Here is a 13,721-nt window from a genome sequence, read left to right on the forward strand (position 1 = left end):
CTTAAGTGTAGTACCACACAGTTGGTACGTTTCTCTGGGGTTACTTCTACCCATATGCAGTACTTTGCATTTGTCAAGGTTAAACTTCAGTTGCCACTTCTTAGCCCATCTGCCCAAATTATCTAGATCCTGTTGCAGTAGCACACTGCCATTACTGTCATTAACAACCCTCCAACCTTTGTATCATCTGCAAACTTCGACATTAAGCCTGATATACCTTCATCAATATCATTGATAAATATACAAAACAACAGGGGACCCAACACTGAACCCTGTGGGACTCCACTAATAACATTAGTCCATGAAGAGCAGCACCCATTGATTACCACCCTCTGTCTTCTCCCACTTAACCATCCTTTTATCCATTGTAGCAACTTACCCTTAATACCATTCTGCTCCAATTTGTACAATAGTCTTCCATGCGCAACAGTGTCAAAAGCTTTCCTGAAATCCAAATATATGATATCAAAATTATTTTTTGCATCAAGTTCCTTTGTAACCACATCATAATATCCTATCAAATTTGTCAGACAAGACTTAACAAACCCATGCTGTGTCTGAATTATTGCTGCAGTCTTGTCTAGATGATCCTGCAATGCATCTTTAACCAGTGACTCCATTATTTTACCCGGAACAGAAGTTAAACTAACTGGTCTGTAATTACTCGTGTCACCCTTCGATCCCCCTTTGTGAATTGGGGATACATTTGCACATCTCCAGTCCGTGGGAACCTCCCCTGAGTCCAAGGACGCTCTCACAATTATGGCTAAGGGTTTGCTTAGTTGCTTTGCCGCCTCCTTTAATATAACTGGATAGATCCCATCCACCCCAGGTCCTTTTATTATGTTTAACTTCAACAATTTCTCCTCCACTTTGCTTTCAGTTATTCCAAAATCATTAAGTATCCTGCTACAATTTGATAACCTTCTGCCATTTTCAAATCTTGATAATTCCTCGTGTGTGAATGTAGATGCAAAATACTCATTCAGTTTGTTTGCTATCTGAGCAGGATCATCAACAGTCGAACCATCGATGTCAAGTGGACCAATCAGATTCATCCCCTTCCTTTTGGAGTTTATATAAGTAAAGAAATCCTTGCTGTTTTTCTTAGCATCTTTTGCCAAGGATTTCTCGTAATCTGCCTTCTCCTGCCTAACCTCCTTTGTCACCTGATTACAGACTAGCTTATATCTGCCATAGGCTTCTGAGTCGCTTGATAATTTATATGCATCCCATGCATTTTTCTTCTCTATTATGAGTCTCATTAGTTCATTAGATAACCATTTAGGCCTAAACCTTGAACAATATTTCTTAATAGGTATGAAACTTTTAGTAGCTTCCACGATTAATTCCTTGAATGCTTCCCACTTAGAATTTACTGTTGGTAACATCGTCAAATATTCACTATGATGCAAAATTCAATTGATCCCACTGTACAGAATTGAAAAACTGTCAGAGACCACTGTAATCACCTTTATGGAAGCAAAAACCCTTTCCTTTACCCCTGATGGTAATTAAATCTTTAAGTAAATCCCACATCAGTACACTGTATTCACACATCGAGACACCAATTAAAAATGAATTTTGATATTGAATTTTGCATCATAGTGAATATTTTTTCAGTTTACTAATTATAACACAGAATTTTATCCTAATGATAACACTGCATTTGTATATTTTATTTTTAGGGAGTGAATCAAGGTCCACTGCGGCAGAAATTTAAAAAAATATTAAAGGCCTGCCATAGCAAATAATTAAAATAATATAAAATGTTTATATGTATGAACACGGCGGGCTTTTAATATTTTTTAAGTATCCACTGCAGTGGACCTTAAGTCACTTCCTTTCGTTTATCAAAAATCAGTGTTACAACCTCTAGTGCAGTGGTTCCCAAACTACTAAGATCTATGGACCTTTTCAAAAATCAAAAAATATATTTTTTTAATTTTTTATATTTCAATATTTTTACATAAATATATAATAATAACTTTCTCATCATTTTGCTATACACAGAAGAAATAATTTGACCAGTTCCATAGGGTCCAAAATTTTTAGGGTCCCCTGGAACTGGTCTATGGACCCCAGTTTGGGAAATGCTGCACTAGTAGAACATTGCAGTGTAACCATATGCCATATTGAAATAAATACAGTAAGTGTTAAAAACCTTTGCGGTAAAATTTCCTATAAAAATAATTGCAACTAAAAATAACCACAGCAACCCCCCAAGAAAACACTTTGTGACCCCCCTTGGGGTTGCGACCCACAGGTTGAGAACCCAGGTTCTGGAGTTTATATAAGCAAAGAAGACTTTGCATCCTTTGCCTAACCTCCTTTATGACTTGATTACAGACTAGCTTATACCTACCATAGGCTTCTGTGTCACCTGATAATTTATATGCATCCAATGCACTTTTCTTCTCTGCCACAAGCTTCTTTAGTTCATCTGACCTCAATTTAAGCCTAAAACTTGAACAGTACTTTTAGTGCTGTAACTTCTAGTAACTTCTATGATTAGTAACTATGATTAAATACTAATCACTTCTATGATTAGTATTTATTTCTAGTAACTTCTATGATTAATTCCTTGAACACTTCCCATTTAGAACTTGCTGATGATAACATCATCAGTTTGGTCCCACTGTATAGAATTTAAAACCTGTCTGAGACCACTGTAGTAACATTATGAAAGCAAAAACCCTTCTCTTTGCCCTTGAGTGTAATTATATTATTTAAATAAATCCTACATCGATACACTGTGATCACCACCACCTATTGGTTCCTTCATCTGAAGTTTCTTAATGCATGAATAATCACTGCTGATAATCAGATCAAGGGTATTACTCCCTCTGGTTGGCTCTCTAACAAGCTGCTGTAGAAAATGGTCATCTAATAAATCCACAAAAGTCTCGATAGTGTGTGAGTGAGTGGCCAACCAACAAGTTCGAGTCAATATCTGCAAAGTTAAAATCTCCCATTATAAGACATGCTGATATACTGACCCACTATTTCTCTGTACAGTTGTTTGTTGTATTTATCAGTCATTAGGACTATAACATACTCCTACTCTCATTTTTGCTTTCCCAGTGCTTACGTCACACCAAACTGACTAAAAATTGCACTGACCACTTATATCAACTGGATTCACAGCCGTAGATTTTGTATGTGTCTTAACTAAGGGCATAATCTCTCTTTTCCTGTCTGTCCTTTCTGTACACATTGTACTTACATTGTACATTATACTTACAGTATCATCAGGTCCTACTTCCAAGACAGATCCATCAGAATTTGTGCAAAACACCTAGTGTATTCAGCTACTGTTTCCAGAGGATGCCCTCAGGGGTCGGTACTGGGGCCTCTCCTCTGGAACGCAGTCTTAAATCAGTGGATGACAAAATACCCAGAGGAGGCTATGAAAATCGCTTATGCCGACGACTTAGTAATTGCTGTAGAGGGCCGTTCGAGGAGGATACTCGAGGAAAAAATGCAAATTATATTAAATGATCTATTTGCATGGACCAAACTTAACAAACTAAAAATATCACCAACAAAGACCAAATTTATGACCTTCAAAGCTCATTTTAACTATAATCGACCTCCTAAGATCTTGATAGACAACTCTCAAATCCCATATGTATCCCAAAACAAATATTTAGGCATCCTAATCGATGATAAATTAAGCTTTCTGCCACATGTATGTAAACTTAGAGATAAAATAAGGAATTTTACTGCCTCAATCATAAGAATATCAAAGAAAGAATGGGGTCTTAGTAAAAGAATCTTGTTTTTATATTATAAAACAATATTTCTGCCAATAGTCTCATACGCTGCAACCATTTGGTATCACAGAGTCATAACGGTTAAAATGAAAATGAAACTTATTTCTCTTCAAAGATCCATGTTATTATCTGTTTTAAATTCTCCTAGAACTGTATCAAACAACGCATTACAAGTCTTATCAAGAACCATTCCCCTGGATCTGTATATCGTATTCAAGGGGATGACAGGTCGGCTTAGGAACTAATGGGAATAACATCTGATCCAGTGAACGAGGTCAAACAAGAAAAGAAAAGATTGTGGGAACATCTGACATCTGTGTGGCAGGATCGGTGGAATGCCAGCGAACATGGAACAGTTACGAGGCAATTTATAACCAAAGTGGATTTTACTGCCGCCAAGGAAATAAATCCTTGGTTTGCTCCTTCGATGAATACAACGTACTTATTAACGGGACATGGATCCCTTAGAGCCAAGTTACACGAACGTGGACTTGAGCCAGACCCTTACTGCACTTGTGGGGGTGTGGAAACTTGGTCTCATGTTTTATTTGACTGCCCACAGTATCTTCAGGCATGTTTAGTGTTGTTTAGCAGTGTATCGGAGCTGACAGAAGATAACGTAAGTCCCTTAGTAGAAAGCTGTAGGAATTTTAATGCTTTACAGACATTTTCAGCGACTGTTTTTAAAAGAAGACTAGAAATAAGATCCCTTCACCCTCGAGGAAATTAAATGTAGGATGTACAGATTAATTAATAAAGTCACGGTGGTCTTCTCCGTTTTGTGCCAGCATGTCTTAAAATTCTTCTTTAGGTGGTTCTCTTCTAGTTGCTGAAGACTTCTAATTATTCTTTTTCCCGAGAGTCCTAACTTGTGTATGATTTGGAATTCCAGTAACAGTCCATGGGTAAGAGAATGTAGTTCATATCTATATGGTCACAGATCTAGATGTCACTTAAGACCACACAAGGTATAACTCCAAAAGTTTCAGAGGAGGTTGTGCTTGTAAACTATGTTTCCATCTAGTTCCTTAGTTTTTGATTTCAGGTGTCATGCCCCAGAATCAATCAACATTCTTATTGAGAATCCTGTTAACACCCGAGGGTCCCTGTATATCTTCCCATTAGAGTTCTATTGAGGCATCCAATCTGCGACTTCCAACCAGCTGAGATCCGGGGAAGACTACTGGAACTGACTTCTTTTTCTTGAATGAAATCAAACTGGACAGTTCAACTTGTGACTTCATTTGAAAATAAGAAAATGTACTGAGAATAAATGAACTGTGGTGAAAAAGACTAAGACTAGGAAATCATGTATATATGTTAATATAATTGTTACAATTGTTTTACTAGAACATCATGTATATAACTACTAGTTTTTTTTAGCTGGCTCTCCGGTAAGGGCAACCTGGGAGCGGGATTGCGGGCACTCGCCAGTCAGTATTGCACTCCCTCTGGCGGGTGCGAGATTTTCGGTGGTAATAACACCGGTATAGAAGGACTGTTGACCCAGGCCCGGTGCTAGGGATGGGCACCAGGCAGCAGCTGCCCATACGTTGGCTGCACCCTGGTGGCATAATAGCCTGTCACAAACAAAACAACACACATACGCTGACACTTTTCAGGCCCATTATGCAGAGTTTCTGCACCATAACAGAGTACAAAGGTGGAGATGGGCTAAGGTCTAGGAGCCAACCCGATATAAGAACACACATGCAAACACACACAGTACCTTGATCACCATTATATAGAATGGATATATATATGTATATGATAATGTCCATAAAACTGTATATAATCTTGTATATAAATTGTTTATATCATGAGACTGTACATAAAATTGTGTGTGTAAATAAATGGAATGGAATGGACACATTGTACTCCCCATATTCAAATCCTGCATCCCTTATATCAGTGTGTCACACTGATATAAGGGTGTGACTGCATCCCTTATATCAGTGTGACATTCTTATTGATATCCATCATCTCTGATATCCCAACAATGTTGTATTTGATGTCTTGACCAGCACTTCAAATTCATCAAATTTATTTACTATACTCTTAACATTGGTGTACATGCAAGTATATATGCACCTGTTCTTACTCTTAGTTACCCTAACACAGCCCATGTATTTACCTGTTCCATGATGACTCCCAGCAGTCCTTGAAATCCCCAACACCTTGCTTTCCATTGCTACTTATTCCAACTGAAGCAGTTTAAGAATTGCTTTCACCTCTGCCTGCAGCTATTATTAATTTACTGGTGTGTGTATCCCCCCCCCCAAGCTAGCAGTTTTCGGACCCACCTAACACTGCCTCAATAGCATCAGCAATTATTCTTGCACCCTTTCTATTTAAGCATATCCTATCCCTGTAGCAGCAGTTCTCTCCTGTTAACAAACACAGACCATTCTAAGAAAAATTCTAGCCCATGAGCCTTGAAAATTTCTCTAGGGCTGAATTTACTTACAATGCTCTCATCATATACTCCCTTCTGTTGTGTCTGGGCAGAATTACAGACACTTTCAAATTTAACAGCAGCTAGTGATTTTTTTTTCAACATAATATCATTATTTTTCAACGTAACATCATGAGGGCCAAATGTGGTCCAATATCACTTTCTGTACCCTTAATAGATGATATCTACTGTACAACATCATCAACTGTAAGTGGGCCATTGACAAAAGCTGCATGTGGCATGCATGCTGCAGGGTTGACCACCCCTGCAATGATCTGAAGATGTTAGAAAATATTAAAAAATAAAAGATAAATACAAGGGGTTTCCAAAAAGTAAGGTAACACATTTTTTTTCATAATAATAGTGGAAGGGAATGAGATGAAGCGTGATGGACAGATAGACTTGTTAATGATGTTCAAAAAGACCACCAGTGCAGTGTTGCAGTACTGTCACCTCACAGCAGATTCCAGCTGCAAAATTGGACTACCGTGCAAGTGTGGTCCAAAACAGGTGTTCGTGAAGTTATTCACTTTTTTGCAAACAAAAGGGTCTTCACCAAGTGACATTTACCATGAACTGGTTGCTCTGTATGGCAAAAAGGTGATGACAAAGAAGCAGGTGTGTTTTTGGTGCAATGAATTTAAAGGGGCCATGTTGATGTTGAAGATCAACATCGGGCGGGCAGGACTTCATCGAACAAAACAGGACAACATTTCACACATTAAGGGCATTGTTCTTGAAAACAAGCAAGAGATACTGCGTGAAATTGCACAAATAGTGAATGTGAGTAAGTTGACTGTTCAAAGTCCTTAGCTTTGCTGCCATTGGGTGCCCCAACAATTGTCAGAGGAGGACGAAGGAGAGGATTTTCTCGTTCACATAGTCACAGCAGACAAAACGTGGGTTCATCACTTTACCATGGAAAGCAAACAAGACTCCATGACCTGGAAATATCTACAATCTCCTGCGCACAAAAAATTCAAAACTGTTCCCAGTGTACGAAAAGTCACGGCCACAGTGTTCTGGGATCGCCAAAGCGTTCTGTTGGTGGATTTCCTGCTGAAGGGAGCAACAATCAATGCACAGTTTTACTGTGCAATGTTGAAAAACTGAAAATGGAAAAACTGAAAGCCAACATTCAACGCAAATGACCAGGACTCCTGACAAGCAGTGCGATTTTGTTGCACGACAACGCAACTCCACACACCACTCGTGAGTGGTTGTGCTGTAATCGTTGGGAAACTATGTCACAATCCCCCCAACAGCCCAGACTTAGTACCATCAGACTTCCATTTGTTTCGCCCTCTGAAAAAACACCTTTCGGGAAAGCATTTCGCCATGGATGAGGAAGTTCATCAGGCAGTGCGATGTTGGTTACTTCGTGTGGGCACGGACTTCTTCAGTACTGGTATTGATAAACTGATCCATCGTTGGGACAAGTGCATCAATAAAACTGGAGATTTTGTGGAGAAGTAGTGCATGTTCACTTATTTCTTGGTGTGTAATTTCAACTTTGTATTATTAAACATCATCGAGAGAAAAAATATGTTACCTTACTTTTCAGAAATCCCTTGTAACTGAATGCATCAAGTATATGATCAGACCACTGGATGCAGGGGAATTTTAGGTAACATTTTCAAGGAAAAAAAGTTCATCTTATGATTCAGCAAGTACTATAATTTCAGATTATAATTTTTAAGAATGTCTCTGTTGCACAACAATCTATAAAATTTTGCCTTTTGTTGAAGAAATTAGCCGCAAAGACTGTATTAATGATAATTAAAGCATGTGATGAAAAATCTTTTTCAAAAGGTAGGATATTTGAATGGTTCAAATCCTTCAAAGTTGAATGTGATATTAAACTGGATCCACAATGTGGAAAGACCTTGCACATCAATAAATGAGAAACTTATCTCCTGCATTAGAAGCATTATTTAGCAGTTTTTTTTCAGGTCTGGTATTTAAAAACACTAGCCCTATTACAGTGAGGGCTAAACAAATAAAACAAATAATTTACCCACATCGCTGCTTATACCTTCTAATAATTTAGCATTAGCAAAGGCACATGATGCAAGAAAGCAAGCTTATATAGCATCAGTCAAAAAAAAAAAAAAAAAAAAACCTTATTTCACCCATCCACTCGCTCCAAATGTTTGTCAAATTCTGCCTTGAATCTATTTAAGCTATCAACTTCTACAATGACAGATGGAAGTTTGTTCCAGCAATCAACCACCCGCTGGCTAAAGGCAAACTTCTGCAAATACAACCGTCTTTCCTCAATTTGAATTTCTGCCCTCTCAGGCGATTATTTTGAGCAAGAGGAAGAATAATCCCATCTGCATTGAGCATGCTCAATGCGGATGGGATTACAGTGTCTGGGGCTTTGCAAATTACAGTGTCTGGAGACTAGGCAGGTGCCTAGTCTCCAGACACTGTAATTTGCAAAGCTTAAGCCTTTCTTTGTAAGAGCAACCCCTTGTTCCATTCACTAATCTTGTTGCCCTTCTCTGTACTCGTTCCAACAGCTCTACATCCTTCTTAAAATGAGGCCTCCAAACCTGTATACAGTACTCAAGGTGTGACCTGACCACTGCCTTATACAAGGGGATAATCACCTCCTTATCCCTGCTAGAAAAATTCCTGTATATCATTGACAAGACACCATGAGCTACTCTTGCAGACCATCTGCACTGCTCAGAAAACTTCATATCTGCCTCCACAATTACCCCCAGGTCCTTTTCGTTCTCTACCACTGTCAGTGTGGTACAACAGAGTTGATACATTACTCTGGGATTACTGCTTCCCATATGTAGTACTTTACATTTGTCAATGTTAAACTTCAGCCTCTCAGCCCATCTGCTCAACTTTTCTAGATCCTGTTGCAGCAGTGTACTGTCATTAACAACCCCGCCAACCTTCATATTGTCTGCAAACTTGGACATTAAGCCTGATATACCATCATCAATATCATTTATAAATACAGAAAACAACAATGGACCCAACACTGAACCCTGAGGGACTCCACTAATAATATTAGTCCACGAAGAGCAGTGTCCATTGATTACTACTCTCTGTCTTCTCCCACTCAACCATCCCTTTATCCATAGCAGCAATTTGCCTCCAATGCTACACTGCTCCAATTTGGGCAGCAGTCTTCCATGTGCAACAGTATCAAAGGCTTTTCTAAGATCCAAATATATGATATCAAAGCTTTCTTTGCATCCAGTTCCTTTGTGACTACATCATAGTATCCAATCAAATTAGTCAGACAAGACTTCCCCTTAACAAACCCATGCTGTGTCTGAGCTATAACTGAAGTCTTGTCTAGATGATCCTGCAATGCTTCTTTAACCAGTGCCTCCATTAAATTCCCTGGAACAGAAGTTAAACTAACAGGTCTGTAAATACCTGTGTCTCCCTTTGATCCTCCTTTGTGGATTGGGGGTCACATTTGCACATCTCCAGTCCATAGGTTCCTCCCCCGAGTCCAATGAAGCTCTCATAATTATGGTTAAGGGTTTGCTTACTTCCTTTTCTGCCTCCTTTAATATAACTGGATAGATTCCATCCACCCCAGGTGCCTTTCTTGTGTTTATCTTCAACAATTTCTCCTCCACTTTATTATCAAGATTATCAAGGTTATTATCAAGATTATCTAGCTTACTTCCAGAGTTGAATACACCTCTGGCATTCCCCTCCCTGATTGGGCTATATTTGTCCAATCCTTTAAACCAATACAAAAATGTCCACTCCTACACTATGTGGAAGTCCATTCCAACAATAAAACATTTTCCAACTGAAGGCAAACTTCTGCACATCTATTCTAAAACCATCCTCTTTTAATTCAAATCCATATTTCTTTGTATGTGCGCATTTTCTTAGAAAGAGTAAAGATAACGGGCTATTATTAAAACCAGTTATTATTAAACCAGCATTATCTGGACCAATCATCGAATAAGAATTAAACAATAACCTCTCAAGTTGGAATATTGCATGATAATTGCCAAGCCGTCATACACAATATCTTAAACAAGAAAACAATCTTTACTTCCAAGTTTTTAACAGCAGTTCAGATGGATACAAGAGTTGAATTTGCAAAACAACTGGTGTTGAAACCTGTGATCATAATCCAGGATTTCTGAAAACATTAGCAACAGGAAATAAAGTATAGTGTTATCTTTATTCCTGCAGACAAAATGTTAATCCTCTGAATGAAGTCTACTATGTCTCCCACAAAAAAAAAAAAAAATTCAGATTGTCAGATCTAAAGGTAAAGTTATGCTATAATTATTGTTTTGTCTAAAAAAAAGTAATTCATTATGATTTTATACCAGATATCATATAGTTAATAGATTATATACTTAAAATCACAAAGTCTTGAGAAATTTGAAAGAAAAAAGACCCGATCAGTTGGCAGTTTGAAATCCATAACAATGCTCCTGCTCATTGTGTAGCAATAATTCCTGAATATCTGTTTAAATAGTCTATAGCTGCCTTATAGCACCATATGATTTCTTTTACCAAACTAAAGAATGCATTAAAAGGGCAATGATTTTTCAGTGGAGCAGAATTTATAGCAGCTATGACAAACACAATCAAGGAACTTTCAAAAAAGGACTTCAAAGAAGCTTTTTTACAATTATAGAACTGATAAAAAAAAAAAAAAATTGTGTAAATAGCTAGTCTTTTATTTTGAAAAATTTGATGTGAAATTATTTTTAAATATTATATTTGTTTAAATAAAAATTCTGCCCTGGAACTTTTTGATTCTCCCTTGTAAATTACTTTAATCTATACTATACGAGCTGCTAGTCTAACTTTCTCACAGTCTGAGGCATAAGCCCTAATGCATTATAGTCTATACTATATTAAAATCTTTGTTGATTTTAATATAGTAGTGCAAATTAATTGACTAATTTACTATTTTTAATAATTAAAAAATTATTTTTAATTTTTGTATTTATATTTTACAGACTAAACCAATAGCTGAAAATAATAATGGGATTTACTAATTTTAAATATTACATACCTTCATGGAACCACTGTTTACATCTGCTACACTGAAGCATCTTTAGATACCACCTGAATGAAAGAAAAAATTTGCTTTGTAATATATGCAAATTACATTGGTCATATATTTAACAGAAAAAATGTAGAAATTACTAATTTAAATATTATTCATTTAAACATAGGCAAGCCTCCACAATGCACTCAAGATGTGCTCCTAAAAAAAAAAGGGCACAACACACAATATATTTTTCATACATTCAACTGACATACAGGTAAAACCATCTTTATAAATTGCTTTAACCCAGTGTTCCACAACTGGTGTGCCGCCACAAGATGCACCGCAAACTTTGCTGAAGCTGTATACGTATTATGATTAGAAATTGACAACTGAGAACTTTTACCTATCGTAGGAAATTAATTGCACATTATTTACTCCCAATTATAGTTTTTATATATGTATGTAATGCTACTCTTTGTTATATTTCACAATACGCCATTTTTATTGAAACACAATATTGTAAGTGCAAGTACTGAAAGTGAAGAGCCCGAAAAAAAGAAACAAAAATTAGCTTGCAGACAGGATAGTGATAATTATTTGTCTTTTGTTTTTTTCTGGTGTGGCGATAAAATATGCCCAATCCCCAAGTGTCTCATATGCAGAGAAAAACTCAGCAATGCTTTTATGGTTCCCAGTAAACTGAAACAGCATTTCTCTGGCATGCAAAAATATCAATTAGTTTTGACGGTTGTTGCAACAAAACTAAAAACAGGCAACGTTCATGACTTTGTTGGTACATGTTTCGGAAAAAGTAAAGGAAGCTAGCTATAAAGTAGCCGAACTTATTGAAAAGGCCAAAATGCCACACACAATAGTCGAAACTTTGTTAATGTCAGATTGTAAAGAGACGGTGAAAATAGTCCTGGGCACAGAAGCTGCTAATGAAATTTCAAAAATTCCACTCTCAGCTGGCACAATCATTTGCTGAGTCAGTGATATGTTCAGTGACATTGAAGACATTATGAAGGAGAAAATCAACAGCAGTCAGAAGTTCTCACTTCAGATCAATGAGTCCACAGATGTTAATGGTCATGCTCATCTTCTTCCCAACATTCGGTTCATCGATGAAGATGTAATTGCAACAAATTTCTTTTTTTGCAAAGTACTACCTGAGCAAGCCACCAGTGAAGAAATATTTTGTGTTACTAATGAATATATGCTACAAAAATGAATTAAATTGGAAGGATTGTGTTAGCATTTGCACAGATGAAGCAGCTTCCACAACAGATCAAGTTAAAGGCTTTGTAGCTAAAGTGCACAAAGTGAATCCTGACATACGATGTGACCATTGTCTTATTCACTGTGAAGCCATTGTTGCCAAGTCTTTGCCGTCTGCTCTGAAAGTTGTGCTGGATGAAGCAATAAAAGCCGTTAACTTCATCAGATTGTGTCCCCCATCCCCTCAATTTGTGGCTTTTTTCTGTTTTGTGACAGGAAATGGGATCTGAACACCACACTCCTACTACATATAGAAGTATGGTGGTTGTCGTGTGGTAAAGTGTTAACACACCTTTTTGAACTTAAGGAGGATGTACAGACATTTCTAACAGTTGAGGGGCATGAGTATGCAGAGTTATTTGCAGATGATGAATGAGTGACTAAGTTGGCATTTCTTTCCGATATTTTCATTCGCTTGAATGAGCTGAACCGGAAAATGCAAGACAAGAACGAAATTTTTTTTTACAAGTATGGATAAGATTCAAAGCTTTCAGAATAAGTTGGATTTGTAGATACAATGCATTGCAAATGAGTCGTTTGAGATGTTCCCAACTGTATGGCTACATGCTGCTGGTAATAAAATGGTCATGGACTTCATTAAAGAACATTTAGATAACTTGCAGCAGAAGCTCAAGGATTATTTTGGAGAGAACGTTGAAGATTTCGACTGGATTCATGATCCATTTGTTGTGGATGCAAAATCTCTTCCAATGAACATACATGAGGAATTAACAGATCTGAAAGCAGGCAGACCATTGTGATTAAAACATCATGAAGTGCAGTTGGGCCCATTTTGGTTGTCGATAAGGAAAGAATACCCGGCTAGCTCCGAGATGGCAATTAATGTGTTATTACCATTTTTGTCTACATATTTGTGTGAACTGAGCTTTTCGACCTTAACTGACATTAAAACATCAAAGAGGGAGAGACTCAGATCCATTAATGAAGAAATGAGGCTTGCATTGTCAACGATTCTGCCACACATCAGCTGTCTGTGTTCAGCAAAGCAGGCACAAGTATCACATTGAAAGTATGCGTAGTTATTTGGTTTAATACTAATAGAATTTTTTTTTTTTTTTTTGGCTTTACTTTTGTACAGTGATTTAGGGTTCATAAAATGTTAACATATACATAAGCCAATTTCTGTTGGATTGCTAGAACAATAATAATTGATTCTATTGTGACTTATAGCATATTTATATTA

General features: G+C 37.2%; 1 protein-coding gene across 1 annotated transcript in view; it reads right to left on the reverse strand.

Moving 5' to 3' along the window:
- The window catches only part of LOC150087959 (metal-response element-binding transcription factor 2-like), a 102,482-nt gene that overhangs the window by 12,339 nt on the left and 76,422 nt on the right, over positions 1 to 13,721 (reverse strand). The window contains exon 7 of the mRNA XM_090369980.1: positions 11,261 to 11,313. Coding sequence (XP_090226106.1) covers positions 11,261 to 11,313 — 53 coding nt within the window. The remainder of the gene's footprint in view (positions 1 to 11,260; positions 11,314 to 13,721) is intronic.

This window comes from Mastigoproctus giganteus, chromosome 3, assembly GCF_048544385.1.
Source record: "Mastigoproctus giganteus isolate SK-2022 chromosome 3, ASM4854438v1, whole genome shotgun sequence".
Classification (NCBI taxonomy): domain Eukaryota; kingdom Metazoa; phylum Arthropoda; class Arachnida; order Uropygi; family Thelyphonidae; genus Mastigoproctus; species Mastigoproctus giganteus.